We start from the raw sequence: 15,844 nt of genomic DNA on the forward strand, positions 1-15,844 counted from the left end.
TAGGCAATAAATAACGATACAAGTTCTTAAGAAGGAGAGCTGTAGACAAGCCACGTCATCTCTCACCTGGTCCAGCCAGAGTCCTTTGTAATAAGGAAATCCATTGCATCTAAAATCTTAAGTCTACCACACATTGGCCAGACCGGTGGCCTTTTATGGAGCTGAATGCTGGGCTGCAGCATTGAAGCATGAAGAGCACTTCTTGCTATGGAAATAATGATGCTGCAATGGTCCAATTGTTTGACTAGACCAGACCATATCCAGAACAATGATGTGTGGAAGAAATCTAAGGTTACTCCAGTCACAAAGATAATCTGAGAATCACGCCTGTGATGATATGGGCATGTACTCCGTAATATTGAAACCTTAATTGAAAAAAAACTGCCCTTCAACAGATTGTTCAGGGTCACTGACCTCAAGGGAAACCTCTAATACTCTGGCTGGACCAGGTGAGAGATGATGTGACTCACAAAATTTAGCCCCTGGGACATTATGGATCGATTGAAGTGGAGGAAACATTGCAGGAAGGCAGACCCCGCATGAGTGGGAGAAAGCAAATATGATGATGATGATGATGATTTTTCTAATGACCTTATGGCTTGGTAGATTAAAACATTTGGATGAAACATAATTTCGTGCAGTCATGTAATGCAGAAAATTCACATTTTTTTGTTTACCTGCCAGAAGGCTTTCAATTTAAGCATTAGAACAATACAAGCAAGCTTGAACTTTTGTGGAATCATTCATACTGTTATCATAGACATGAGCCTACCAGTTTTCCAAGCAATTTGAATGCTAAAATATAACTTTTTATTTCAAATATTGTGGGTGGGATGATGTTTGGAATTCCAACTGTGACAGCAAGTGGCAAGTGGCAAGTGGCAAGTGGCAAGCCACTCAGTAATCACATCATCCCTAGAGCATTTTCATACTATGTTTATTAATTGAAATGCAGCCTAAGTGATGGGAATGGCTTGAAAGATGGCTAAGAACTATTCTGGACTTTGCTTCAGTGTATAGTTGGTTCACACAGTTCCGATGAGGAAAAGCTGCATTAAAACATGTGGAATACACGGTCACAGTATTTGTAAAAGAAGGGTTCATTCATGTAAAAGCCATTTATTATACAAATACTTTTATGCCCGGTTTCTGGAACGTTGAGATATCTGTCCGATAGCTGTTGATTTGCTACAACTGTCTACTTGATAAATCTTCGCTGTGTTGCACAGCGGAATAGCAGCTAACTTACTGAAGTGTCAACTGTTGGCTCGTTGATCAAGCTTCATAAATACATACTAGATGCCACCCCCACACTGCTTTCTTTTTGTGCATTAGATGTGTTCCCGAGATTGTCAGGAGCATGCACACAAGTAATGCATTGCATTTGAGCTTTCCATGCAGCTCCTATTATCTCCTCTTTGCCATGCAGCGAGAAATTGATTTTCGACTAGTTCTTGATGGGTGTCAGTTTTGTAGTGTTTAAGGACAGTCAGAAGAATTTGACATTGTTTGAGGATTTCTAATAAAATATGCACATCGGTAGCACGTCGCACGCGATCCAGTTTGCACTGAGCCTTGTAAACATACCATACCTATTCCCTGTTATTCCAAAATATGAACATTATTTAACCACAGTATAACAATAAATATCGGGTAATTAACATAATTATATAACCTGTTAGTTCCTTGTAATGTAATATCGTTAATTAAAAACAATTCCACGATAAAAGTATATGCTCACTGCCAGTGCAAGTAGGCCTGCAGTAGGCCTACTACGATAAATGTGTACGGTAATTATCTGTTTTTGGACATGAATGCAGTCACAGATACAAATATGATAAGACTCAGTAGTATTAAAGGGTATTGTAATCAATATTTGATCAACAGGTGACAGTGGAAAATTATTTGTCACAGTGCGCAAATTGTCGCCTATAACCTCAACCAAACGTATGACAGTATATTTGTTTAGCCTGAATCAGTCTTTGAATTCACTTTCGCTATACTTCATTAGAACATCAGGCCGATGATGATATAATCGTTACCAGGCAAGTAGGCCGTGCGGTCAGAGGCACACGGCTGTGAGCTTGCATCCGGGAGATAGTGGGTTCGAATCCCACTGTCGGCAGCCCTGAAGATGGTTTTCCATGGTTTCCCATTTTCACACCAGGCAAATGCTGGGGCTGTATCTTAATTAAGGCTGGAGTTTTGGAAACATCCCTATTCTATCTTAAAACTTCTAGCACTCCTTCCAAAGACACGTGTATGGCTGTGATGATAGGTGGTTTGTGATCTTCATTTATTTGTTGCACCATCTTTGGTGAAGGAATTAGTCACTCCATGCCTCGGAGATGAAGATCATTACACGAGTGCATGTTTCTGTGTCCAATGTGATGATTGCATGTTATGTATGTTATTGTATGGTGATGATGATGAGGTATGGAGAGAGAAATCTGGTGTCGGCATGTTGCCTACTCCTATCAAATACCACCAAAGTGTCTGCTCAAGGTTTAGGATCAGCATCTGACAGATGAATCACCATCAGCATCATCATATGGCCTCACTTCATATGAGTACTGCAGAGACGTTTGTAATTGGATCCAGGGTTACTGACATCAGTTAGGCTTAGTTGTTCTGTTTTACTCGTATCTAATGGTACAGAAAGTGAAACTCTACTAGATGACCTATTTCCCACTTTTCTTAGCGTTATGTGACAGTAAGCAATGTATAATTTGGTATTTGGAGCTGTTGATGTTACACCACAGACTTTTGTAGATCATGTTTTTCAGTGTCCCATTTTACTGTATTATTTCCTGTTTGATTTAGTTACTCCGAAACGTAGTCGACCTAAGTCACTGGCCATCTCTACCCCAACAAAGCTGTTGTCTTTGGAGGAGGCTCGTTCACGAGCTTTGCTTTCTTCAGGGAAAGGGGATCAGGAATACATTGAAGTGGGTAAGTAAATGTCAGTTGTCTGATGAATGATTTTTGTTGTTTGGTCAATCTTGCATGTCCTCAGGGGGTGTTAATTGAAGTATGCCTCTGAACAACGCTGTATAACACATTTGTGGTCAAGTTGTTTATGACCGAACGCTGATGTATAGAGCATTGTGTGCTTGTAGATGCATGAAACAAGGTAGAATGTTATTTACAAGCACCTTGTTGAGAGTTTGGCACCAGGTAGAACAACGTTGTATGCCACAGTGGAGTCTACAACATGGCGAGCACGAGAGATGCTGTGTTGTGTCCTAATAGTGTAAACCGACTGAAAAGATCAAGAAAACGTAAAGTGAGTGGAAAGCTATTAAGCTTAAAATATTGAGGGTTTTGGTTCATTTTTGAGGAATTTCCACCTTTACAAAGATTAATGATTTATTGATGCAATTCTGACAGGAATAAATTAATTAGTATTGTAAAGGTGGAAATTCTTAAAATAAAATAAATTTAAAAAAAATATAAAAAAAACACTTGTTAATTTTGTTTCTTGTAAACATTGAGGGATCAGGGGAAGGCATACATAAGTCGACGTGTGAGGAATATCCCTGCTGAATAGCCTTCAAACCAAGTAAGTGGAATAATGCTGTATGGTTTCTGAAGTGACAGTTCCTCTGCAGTGGAATATGTGGTGAGGAAAGCATCTCGGAACAAACCATTCACAGTGACTGAACTCCAATAAATTGATTTTAAGGATTTAATTGAGATTGAAGTATTCATAAACAGAGACTGTGGCCTAAAAATCATGAAGGTTATGTGATTAAAGTTTTCCAGTGATGATCCAACTGCACTTGTTGTGAGTCCCATAACATTCTTCGTCCATTGGTAAGATACGCTGTATTAAACAAGGTGACGAAGAATAGTGTTTCAGCGGGTATTCGGCCACAGAATCTTTCTTCCTTACATGAAAGTCCACTTCCCATCACGAAAGAAAAGAAGAAAGGGTTTACTAGATATGTTCACGTGCCAGCCCTGTGGTGTAGGGATAGTGTGCCTGCCTCTTACCCGCAGACCCCAGGTTCAGTTTCCGTCCAGGTCAGGGATTTTTACCTGGAAAGAGGGCTAGTTTGAGGTTCACTCAGATTTTGTGATTACAATTGAGGAGCTATCTGATTGTGAGATAGCAGCCCCGGTCTATAAAGCTAAGAATAACAGTCGAGAGGATTCATTGTGCTGATCACACTTCACCTCGTAATATTTCAGGCCTTCGGGCTGAGCAGCAGTCGCTTGTAGGCTATGGCCCTATAGGGATGTTGCGTCATGGGGGTCGGTTTGGTTTTTAGACATGTGCAAGACCAATAATTACGTTTAATTGTTTTAAAGTTGAAAATTAATGTACAATATGTGCATTGAAGAAACGTTTTTCTTTGTTCCTGTACATTTTGATAAAATTACCATTCAGCATTGTTCGATGGCATATTTCAATTATATCAATCTAAAGTTTGCTGTTGAACATCTCTAACATGTTTATGAGTATGTGTGTTTTTATGTACCTTGTCTTTGGAGTTAGGATTCTAGAAGTTTTTGTGGACTTGACATGATGCCCTCATACTTTTGGCTTAAATGTGTGTGAATAACTCCTGGGGAAAATCTCCTCACTGTAAAACTGATGTCATTAGGCAAGGCTAGTTCTTTAATTGGCAGCTTTCCAGCAACCATCTCTTGTGCTTGCTTAATGTAACTAATGAGGTGTGATCTGTTTTAGACTGTAACAAATAACCTACATGAAGTAAATACTGTATTAACATTCGCAAGATATACTGGGTGTTTAAAAACAATATTTCCCTAGCAGGAGATACTAATACCTCCAGATGGAATTATATTCATCAAAATGTTTTGCATCACCCCTGTAAGCAGTATTGTGAACAAAAAGGCACCATGCTTAAGGTTCTCGAGAGCATCCACATCGATATACAGTAGATCGGTTTATGAACCCCTCTCATAATTTAAATGAAATCAATAAAAAGAACATTCTACTTGAAACATTCATTCCATATATTTGTCAGAACTTCTGTAATAAAAACAAACCCCGCCTCCATCTCTCCAACTCACCCTCCCTCCCCCCTCTCCCCACCAGCCCTGCACCCCCCTCCCTTCCGCCCATCCTCGCAAACTCAGCTGAGCCAACAACAGACACAATCGGTAAGAACGGGACCGTTAAATTTGAGAAGTTTAGGCCGTTTCGAGAGGACAACTAGTTAATAAGCCAGTTTAAAAGTTTTCTTCACACTTATTTTTTACTTATTAGCCCAAGTTTCTCATACAACCTCATTTTTTCCATTACAGATTTGAACTTCATTGGCGGTTTCCACTATGTGTCACATACATTTTACTTGGCATCTGTTATCTTCCTTAACATAGTTTCTCAATTTTTCGCTGCCCTCCTGACCATTTAAAACTAAGGTAAACACAGCTACGCCAACATTGGACACAATCATTGAGAATGGGACCGCTAAATTTGAGAGTGCAACTATTAAAACAATTTGAACTTCATTGGCAGTTTCCATTATGTGTCACATACATTTTACCTGGCACATGTTTCTCTCAAACTTAGTTTCTCAAGTTTTTCTCCCTTCTTAACTATTTGTGATGGTGACTCATTGGAGAGAGAGACTGTAATTTTGAATTTTTTAGCACAGTGATTTCGTCCTGCTTCTTAATTATACCGGTAACACTGCAAGTTTTAGACTAAGAGGTCCACAACCTCGCCATAATCACTTATTGTTTGTTTCCGTCATGTCTCATTTGTTTTCATTCTTTCCTTCATTAGGTTTTAACAGTTTTTTAGCATCAATTATGTAAAAATTTTAACTTTTTTTTCACTGAAGATGTCTCAAACGAGTTGATTAATACTCCATCTAATGATGGAAATGTGTATATATTGAATTGTTAATTCCATCATGTCTCTTTTGTTTTTCATTCTTTCCTTCATTATGTTTTAACACATTTTTTAGCTTCACTTATGTAAATAACTTTAACCCTTTTTTCACTGAAGATGGCTCAAAGAGTTGAAACATGTTTGACTATTTTTACTCCATCTAATGGTGGAGATGTGCATGTATTGAATAGGAGAAAATATTAAATTTCCTTTGTAAAGTGCACAATATATGACACTGGTGCTGGCTGCATAATTCTCATAGCAGTTCTTCTTTGGCTGGAGTGATGCCTTCTATGTTATTGAGGTAAGGTAAGGGTTATTCTGCCCGAAGGCAGGTCCGAACCTCCGCAGAGGTGTTCTTGAGCCGGAGTTTACGTGCGGTAGGGTGGCCAGTTCCTTTCCGCTCCTCCATTCCCTTACCCCCCACCAACAGCGCGTGGCAACCCATCCAACTCCTGACCACGCCCAATGTTGCTTAACTTCGGAGATCTCACGGGATCCGGTGTTTCAACACGGCTACGGCCGTTGGCATGTTATGAAAGGAGATTTGAAATACTAGTTTTTACCATTAAAAAAAAATCCTCCCTTAGTGAGGACCTACAAAGTAATATAAATGTATCCCCAAAATTTAATTTCTTTATGGCATGTAGTTTTGGCTGGGCATTGATAGCCTTTTATATGTGTAGATTTCATGTTTCTGGAGGGAGTTCTGTCAGTAAGGTAGTACAAAATTGTTTTAATGTATTTTATACTATTGATTATGTTTTTATTTCATCAATCATTTTTTTTCAAAAGTTGTAAAATTTCTATTTCTGTTCTTAAATTGTTCACCATCATTGTCTACTGTAAGCCATCAGTCATTGATTGTTTGGATACAATGCTCTAAGTCACTCTATACTGTGCCAACATCTTTATCTCAGTGTAACCAATCCCTACACTTACTGTAATACATTGTCATATTTATATCTTGGCCTCCCCTCACCATTCTTATTTCAAAACTAAATGAATAAATCCTGGTTGTAGCAAAACGTGTTGTCGATCTCTCTCTCTTTATATGGTGAAATTTTGCCAAGTTGTTTTGCCCATCTTTGTTGTCACCTTCTTCTGTAACTCCACATTTCTTTCTCCATTAGTAATTGTCCATGTTTCACTGCCATGCTATACACTGATGACTTCAGAAACATCTTAATTTTGCATGAATAACATTTCTTAAGAGAAGCCTTCCTTGCCTTAGCAGCTTGTCTGCATTTTATGTCCTCTTTACTGCTGCGATCATTGACTGTTCTACTACCCAAATAACAATATTAATCTTCTTCCTTTAAGACTTCATCCTAATACTGATATGTCCTGCATCATTGGACTTCATTTGACTACACTCTGTTACTTTTGTTTTAGAATTATTTTTCATCTTTTACTCCTTCTCCAACACTGTGTCTATTGTGTGCCATTCAGAAACATCTCCAGATCCTTTGTAGACATAAAGAAAATGACAGCATAATTGACAAATCTTAAGAGTTTTGATATCCTCTTGAAATGTGATTCATTTTCCAAATTTATCACCACCACCACCACCACCACTACTACTACTACTACTACTACTACTACAACACTATATTATTGTTATTATTTTACATCCCGCTAACTACTTTTGACGGTTTTCGGAGACGTTGAGGTGCCAAAATGTTGTCCCGCAGGAGTTCCTTTATGTGCCAGTAAATCTACTGACACAAGGCTGTCATATTTGAGCACCCTCAAATACCACCAGACTGAGCTAGAATCGAACGTGCCAAGTTGGAGTCAGAAGGTCAGCACCTCAACCGTTGGAGCAACTCAGTCTAACTTTTCCAAATTTTTCTTTTGATTTCCTTTACCACCTGTTCTGTATAAACATTTAAAAAAAGATGGAGCCTCAAATTCCAACCTTGCCACAGCCCTTTCTTGATAGTTGTTTCTCTTTCATGTTCCTCAGTTAATTCCTATCACTTCAGATTTCTTTTTTGTAGAAATTGTGAATAACTCTTTTTTGTTAACTAAGAAATATTGCCATATAATAATTTTGAATTTTCATGGGGTATTGTCTTTAATTACTCATTGTTGTGTTTGAGTCATCAGTCCATAGATAGGTTTGATGTAGCTGTCCATGCCAGCCTATCCTGTGCTAACCTTTTCATTTCTACGTAACTGCTGCATCCTACATCTGCTCTAATCTGCTTGTCATATTCATACCTTGGTCTACCCCTACCGTTCTTACCACATACACTTCCCTTAAAAACCAATTGCAGAGGTCCTGGTGTCTTAAGATGTGTCCTATCATTCTATCTCTTCTTCCAGTCAAATTTAGCCAAATCGATCTCCACTCACCAATTCGATTCAGTATCTCTTCATTTGTGATTCACTGTATCCATCTCACCTTCAGTATTCTTCTGTAACACCAAATTTCAAAAGCTTCTATTCTCTTTCTTTCTGGGCTAGTTATCATCCATGTTTCACTTCCATAGAATGCCACACTCCAGACGAGTCTTCAAAAACATCTTTCTTATTCCTATATCAATGTCCGAAGCGAGTAAATTTCTTTTCTTAAGAAAGGCCTTCCTTGCTTGTGTTAGTCTGCATTTTATGTCCACCTTACTTCTGCTGTCGCTAGTTACTTTACTGCCCAAGTAACAATATTCATCTACTTCCTTTAAGACTTCATTTCCTAATCTAATATTTTCTGCATCACTGACTTCGTTCAACTGCACTGTATTACTTTTGGTTTGGACTTATTTATTTTCATCTTGTATTCCTTACCCAAGACTCTGTCCGTACCATTCAGCAATTTCTCCAGATCTTCTGCAGTCTCAGATAAAATAACAATATCATCAACAAATCTCAGGGTTTTGATTTCCTCTCCTTGGATTGTGATTCCTTTCTGAAATTCCTCCTTGATTTCCTTTACCGCCTGTTCTGTATAAACATTGAAAAAAAAGGTGGGGGGAGGGTTGAATGCAACCTTGCCTCACTCCTTTCTGGATTTTTGCTTCTTTTTTAAAGTCCTTGATTCTTATCACTGCAGACTGACTTTTATACAGATTGTAGATAATTCTTCGTTCTCGGTATCTGATCCCGATCGTCTTCAGAATCTCAAATAGCTTGGTCCAATCAACATTATTGAATGCCTTTTCTAGATCTACAGATGCCATGTATATGGGCTTCTCCTTCTTAATTCGATCCTCTAAAATTAGACGTAAAGTCAGGATTGCTCCACATGTCCCTACATTTCTTCTAAAAACAAATTGATCTTCTCCCAACTCAGTTTCAACTAGTCTTTCCATTCTTCTGTAAATAATTTGTGTTAGAATTTTGCAGGCATGAGATATTAAACTAACAGTGTGGTAGTTTTCACACTTGCCAGCACCGGCTTTCTTTGGAATAGTTATAACAATATTCTGCCAAAAATCGGGATGGCACATCTCCCGTCACATACATCTTACACACTAAATGGGATAACCTTACCATGCTGGTTTCTCCTAAGGCAGTCAGTAATTCAGGGGGAATTGCAGGTACCTTGTTCCTATTTAGGTCTCTCAAAGCTCTGTCAAATTCTGACCTCAAAATTGGGTCTCCCATTTCATCAGCATCAACAGCCTCTTCTAGTTCCAGAACCAAATTATCTACATCTTCAACTTGATACAACTGTTGGATATGTTCCTGCCATCTTTCTGCCTTGTATTCTTTCCTTAGAAGTCGTTTTCCACCTGAGCTCTTAATGTTCATACACCTAGTTTTCCTTTCTCCAAAAGTTTCCTTGATTTTCCTGTATGCTTCATCTAGCTTTCCTACAACCATATACAACCTTCAACATCCTTGTACTTATCTTTCAGCCATTCTTCCTTAGCTGTCCTGCACTTTCTATCTACTTCATTCTTTAATCGTCTGTATTCTTTTCTGCCCTCTTCATATTTTGCATTCTTGTTTTGTCATTCATCAGTCAGGTCTAGTATCTCCCAAGTTATCTATTGATTCTTTGTTGATCTTTTCTTTCTTCGTAGAATTTCTTCAGCAGCCTTACTGATCTCATTCTTCACGACTGTCCATTCTCCCTCTATTTGTTTTCTTCAGCCTTTCACTTAGTCCTTATTCAACATGTTCTTAGTCCTTATTCAACATGTTCCTTGAAACAATCCCTCACACTCTTTTCTTTCAGCATGCCTAGATCTCATCTCCTTGCATTCCTTCCTTTCTTCAATATCTTCAACTTCAGGTGGTATTTCATGACCAACAGGTTGTGGTCAGAGTCCACGTCTGCTCCTGGGAAAGTTTTGCAATCCAACACTTGGTTTCTGAATCTCTGCCTAATCATAATGAAGTCTATTTGATACCTTCCAGTGTCTCCAGGTCTCATTCACGTATACAGCCATCGTCTGTGGTGTTTGAACCAAATATTAGCAAGGACTAAATTATGATCCATGGAGAATTCAACCAGCCGACTTCCTCTTTCATTCTTCTGTCCCAATCCGAATTCTCCTACTGTATTACCTTCTCTTCGTTGGCCTACCACTGCCATCACAATTAAATTCTCGTCACCTTTTACATATTGTATTAAATATTCTAATCTCTTCATATATTCTTTCAATTTCTTCATCATCTGTTGAACTAGTAGGCATATAGACCTGCACTATTGTGGTGATCATTGGTTTGGTGTCTATCTTGACAACAATAATCCTTTCACTATGCTGGTTGTAGTAGCTTATCCGCTGCCCTATTTTCTTATTCATTGTTAACTAAAACCTGCATTTCCCCTGTTCAATTTTGTGTTGATAATTCTGTAGTCGCCTGACCAAAAATCCTGCTCTTCCTTCCAATGTACTTCACTTATACCAACTACATTTAACTTTAGTTTATCCATCTCCCTTTTCAGATTCTCTAACTTACCACAACGATTCAAACTTCTAACATTCCACACTCCGACTCGCAGAATGTCAGTATCCATCTTTCTGATGATTGCCTCCTCCCATGTAGTCCCCACCCAGAGATCCGAATGGGGGACTATTTTACCTCTGGAATATTTCACCCGGGAGGAAGCCATCATCAGTACATCATTCATACAGAGAGAGCTACATGTCTTCGGGAGTTAGTTACGGCTGTAGTTTACCGTTTCTTTCAGCTGTTTAGCAGTATCAACACAGCTAAGCCATGTTGAGTATTATTACAAGACCATATCAGTCAATCATTCAGACCGCCGCCCTTGCAACCTCCAAAAACCTGCTTACCCCACTCCCCCGAATTACTCATTGACTGGAAATAGTCTGCAAGAGATATGTTTGCTGTCATTGAGGCCCAGAGATAGTATGTTTCCAGGTGAACTTAGTGTTTAATCTGCAATTAAACAATTTGCTTATCAGTGACATAATGTTACTAGGATTGCATTAAAACAGTTCTTGTTTGACCTCATTCATGTGTATATCTAGATATACAGTCAACTCTCAAAAACTCGGACTAAAGTGGCTGGAGATCTGTCCGAGTTTCAAAAAGTCCGTGTTATTGAAGGGAAATAAGTTGAGCCTAAGAAATTGAAAACTACCACTGTACATAACCTATACAGTGGTAATATTGTACTGAACTTTAATGAAACTAGGTTTTCAATACATACCAGGTACAGTAAAATGGAAACACAAATTACACAGCTAGGTATACTGGAACTATAAAACTGATACAGTACAGTACTAGCTTTCTGCACTAAGTACATTAATCAGAGTCTGTTCAGTAGGGCTATTATAGGAGGATGATGGTGATTGGTCTGCCACCATGTTGATAGGTTTGAAAAAGCTGTCGAGCTTCTTTTATGAAAACTTTTTGTGTTTCCTACAAACAATTATCTTCCCTGCACTCGTAAAGTGTCTATAGAATGGTTGTAGTTCAGGGTCTGAAGTTGAGTCTATAACATAAATAAATACGTTCAGAGCTTCACGAGCACTTGACATTTTCAGCTGCGACGAGGGTTGTTCTTCTTTCTCCTCGTCCATACTCTCGTCCTTCGTAGAGCTTTGTTGCAAGATCTCCACCAGCACCTTGAGTTACCTATAACATTTTAATTTGCCAGATTTTTTTTCCTTCAAAAAATGTCCGAGGTGTCCAAAGTCCAATGTATTGGGGTCAGAGTTATTAAGTGTTGACTGTATGTGTGTTTTGTTTCTGTATGTGTTCCTACCCACTTGTGTTGTTGTGTCAAAGGTGGTGGGCCATCCAATCTTCCTGCTAAATACCACACAGTGATAGAACTACCTGGCTCTGCTCGTAAAAGGGCAGGTTCAAAACGCTCTCCACTGGGTTGGAAATCCTTCTTCAGCAAGTCTGGTCGTAAAAGTACAGCTCCACAACGCAAAGCTTCTACTCCCTCTGATCTGGGCCTGCATCAGGTAAGATATAGAATGACTCTACAAAATGATTAATGATTCTTCTTTATGTTTCTGATTTTGTGGTTTTGTGTGTCTTATATGTATGAGTGAAATTGTCATACTTTAGTAATTACCTGTATCAGTTACCATTATACTATTGTCTTTCAATTGTAACTTCTTAATACATGTATGTCCATCCCTTACCCTGTTTCTCTGCGGGGTCGAGTATGAAGTGAGATGCATCTTCAGAGCAAGTGTTTACAACCGGATGCCTTTCCTGACGTCAGTCTCCTCACAGGAGTTAATGAGATGAAATGAATGACATGATATACAATAGTAGGAGTCAGAACGGAGAGGGTGAAACCCGGTGCCGGCACATAGCATACTCCTGTTGAATAGCACCAAGGGGTCTGCTCAAGGTTTTAACGTCCCATCCGATAGATGGATCACCATCAACAGCATCATTGTAGCTTCTTAATGGGAGACTAAATTATTCATGGACTAAGATTCTCCCTCTATGCTCAGTACCGAAGAAAGACTATTCGGCAATGGCAGAATACAGAAGACAGAATCATGTTTAGAAATGCTATAGTCTGTTGACCTAACTCTCACTCCTAAACTGCACCTGCTCAGATGTTAACCTCTTCATCCAAATTAGATATAATTTACCCTGTCCAGGCAATACCTCACTCATTGTTCTTATCTTGTACTTTCGAATGCATGGACCTTCTACCTTGTCATCAAACCTGGCCTGTTGAGGATACAGGCCAAGACAGGCAAGCACCAATCTTTTCTCTTTCTACAGTTGCACTTTCCCTCTCTCTCTGTAGTACAACCCTTGTAAAGACATTGACCCCTTTGTCTAGAACTTGTCTGTCTCTTACCCTGCCCTTACATTTGAGAACCTGCCTGATAAGTGCTGTAGTAGTGTGTAATATTTAAAGACTTCAGTTGCCCTTCAACGACTTGCTTACATTACAACCATTTCTCTATCAACTCACCCCAAAAGATCAAAGACTGTCTTCAAATGATCATCGTAAGGCCACCTTTTGCTTTTCTCAATCCTCTGTAGGCTCACTGGTTCTTGAGCTGCCATGCACCTTTGCCTTGCACATCATTTCCAAAATTCAAATACAGTACCATATATTCCCTGTTGCTCCCAACTAATGTATTGCCACTAAACCTATTTCCTCTTTTGCAAGTTTGCATATCTACCCTCTGGTCCAATCAGTGCCTTATTAGATCAGAAATACTAATGATTTTCTGAAATGAATCTCAGTCTTTCTTGGACACTTCTCATGTGACTACTGCCAGAGCAATTCTTCTTTATACACCAGCATACTTTCCCTGTAAGTCTTACTTCACTTGAATTCTTTCTTGGCCCTAGTGCCCATAACAGCCTCAAAAACACTGAACTTCCTCACTGTCCTGTTCGCATCATCTCACAAAATATCTTAGTTCTCTGCAGTCAACTTTATCTCCTGATCCATGACACTGCCATGAAGACGCGCACGATAACTTCCTTTGTTCACTTCCTAATGGAGAACTGTGAAGGAGATTGTTTGCCAAAGACCTCTTACAAGTTTCCGTTACTTCTTCATTATCCATTTTCCATTCTTAACTTTTTGTCACATACCAAACATTGGCATCATTCTTTTTCTCCACAATGAGTCCATTCATTGTTTGGTCCATATTGAGCCCACTATGAACATTAGTACTTGTACGTGAATTCAGCGGTCTCTGTTCCTACTCCAACCCCAGTACCCTATCTTTGTGGACATAGAATCTCACTTAAGGCCATTGCTATCATGGTGTACCTTCCTGAGCTAACCAGCATCAAATTGCCCTTGTTGCCTACATCCAGTCCACATCTACCATACACCTACCTCCTTCCTTGTAATGCTACTATTTGTTTCTTAGTACCATTCCTGACTGAGTAAGATGGGTACTGGTTGAAGGAATGTTACATCCACATTTACGTGCACAGTAATGTACTTGTATTTGGTTATTGAACCCCATATAATTTGTCTTAATATCCTGTACAGTTCCTCCTACCCAAGATGCCAATTTCCCTCAGTGATTCAGTAAATTGGTGAATTGTAGGTGTTCATCTATGCATTAACTATCCTCAAACCATTTCATTTCTGCAGGAAAAGGCAGTGACTGAATCTGATCTAGCCCAAAGTCGTCGCCGCCTGCGTCCAGTTAAGAGTGCTGAATCTCTTGCATCAGGTGCTAATTCTAGCCGTAACTCGGCTGCCCTCGAGCAGACTGAATTATCTACACCTGATGATGTCGTGTCTCCTAGTCATGGTGGTTCTAAGTCAAGTGGACATAATCGTTCGGTCTCTCATGACTCATACTTTGACAATCTAGCTGAGACTCCATTGCATTCTCGACCTGCCATGAGGTGAGTTCAATGAAGCAGGTATTTGTGTCAGATAATTTACAATATTAATAGAGATACATTGCATTTGATTTAATTCACATTTGCCATTTTCATAAACAATAAAATTATTGATAATATTTAGATTATTTATTTAGTCAGATCCAGGACACCCTAGATTTGCCATAAGACACAGAATAATACACAATAACAATTTTGAGGGAAGATGAAGATTAATGTTTAAAAAATGATAGGTTACAATTAACCATGTTAAATAGCATGAACTCCATATAAATGGTGTCGAAGAATCGAAACAGAGTATTTGATGAGTGAGACGACTATCTCATCTTGTAGACTTCTCGCTAGTTTATATTTTTGTCACCATGTGACGAAAGATTTGGGAATTGTTCCCCTCGCGCCAAAGAAAAGTCCAGTCACCGTAATTTTTTAAAGGTTATATGACTCAAGAAAGAAAGGGATAGTTGGATTATAGATATCCTTTTTCTCATTGTCTACGTCAGTCGTCTGAGAGGTTGAAGTTTTTTTTTTTTTTTACGTCGCACCGACACAGATAGGTCTTATGGCGACGATGGGACAGGAAACGGCTAGGAGTAGGAAGGAAGCGGCCGTGGCCTTAATTAAGGTACAGCCCCAGCATTTGCCTGGTGTGAAGATGGGAAACCATGGAAAACTATTTTCAGGGCCGCCGATAGTGGGGTTCGAACCTACTATCTCCCGATTACTGGATACTGGCCGCAATTAAGCGACTGCAGCTATCGAGCTCGGTGGTTGAAGATTCAAAGCGCACCATAGGATCAATCATTTCTGCTTCGTTCCTCCGTCTGTCAATCGCTATAATATCAATCCTGCGAGTGCTGCCTCCTTTGGCGATGCAGTGGACTTCTTCGTACACTTCTAGATTTTTGAGATGAAGAGTATCAGCAATCAGATTTCTGATGATGTTATGGCGTTTGATCCTAAGCAGTTCTCCTTGAGGGCAACTCCCCAGCACATGTGGTAAGGTTTCCTACTCACTGCAGTGTCTGCAGTGCCCTGTGCTGGTAGAACGTCCCGGCAGAGTACGTACTGGTGCAACCATCGCAGTCATTTTCAATATCTCCCTCCATTCCGAACAAGTTAAACCGTCCCTTTTGGTAACCCAAGAATTAGCAGCAGGAACTTGAGCAAATAACTCAACACCTCTTCCTTTCT

At 39.3% G+C, this 15,844-nt stretch overlaps 1 protein-coding gene across 1 annotated transcript in view; it reads left to right on the top strand.

Moving 5' to 3' along the window:
• Window positions 1–15,844, top strand: part of CdGAPr (GTPase-activating protein CdGAPr) — a 157,755-nt gene that overhangs the window by 74,752 nt on the left and 67,159 nt on the right. The window contains exons 10-12 of the mRNA XM_068227130.1: window positions 2,824–2,952; window positions 12,083–12,267; window positions 14,397–14,656. Coding sequence (XP_068083231.1) covers window positions 2,824–2,952; window positions 12,083–12,267; window positions 14,397–14,656 — 574 coding nt within the window. The remainder of the gene's footprint in view (window positions 1–2,823; window positions 2,953–12,082; window positions 12,268–14,396; window positions 14,657–15,844) is intronic.

Source organism: Anabrus simplex, chromosome 1 (genome assembly GCF_040414725.1).
Source record: "Anabrus simplex isolate iqAnaSimp1 chromosome 1, ASM4041472v1, whole genome shotgun sequence".
In the NCBI taxonomy this organism is placed as follows: domain Eukaryota; kingdom Metazoa; phylum Arthropoda; class Insecta; order Orthoptera; family Tettigoniidae; genus Anabrus; species Anabrus simplex.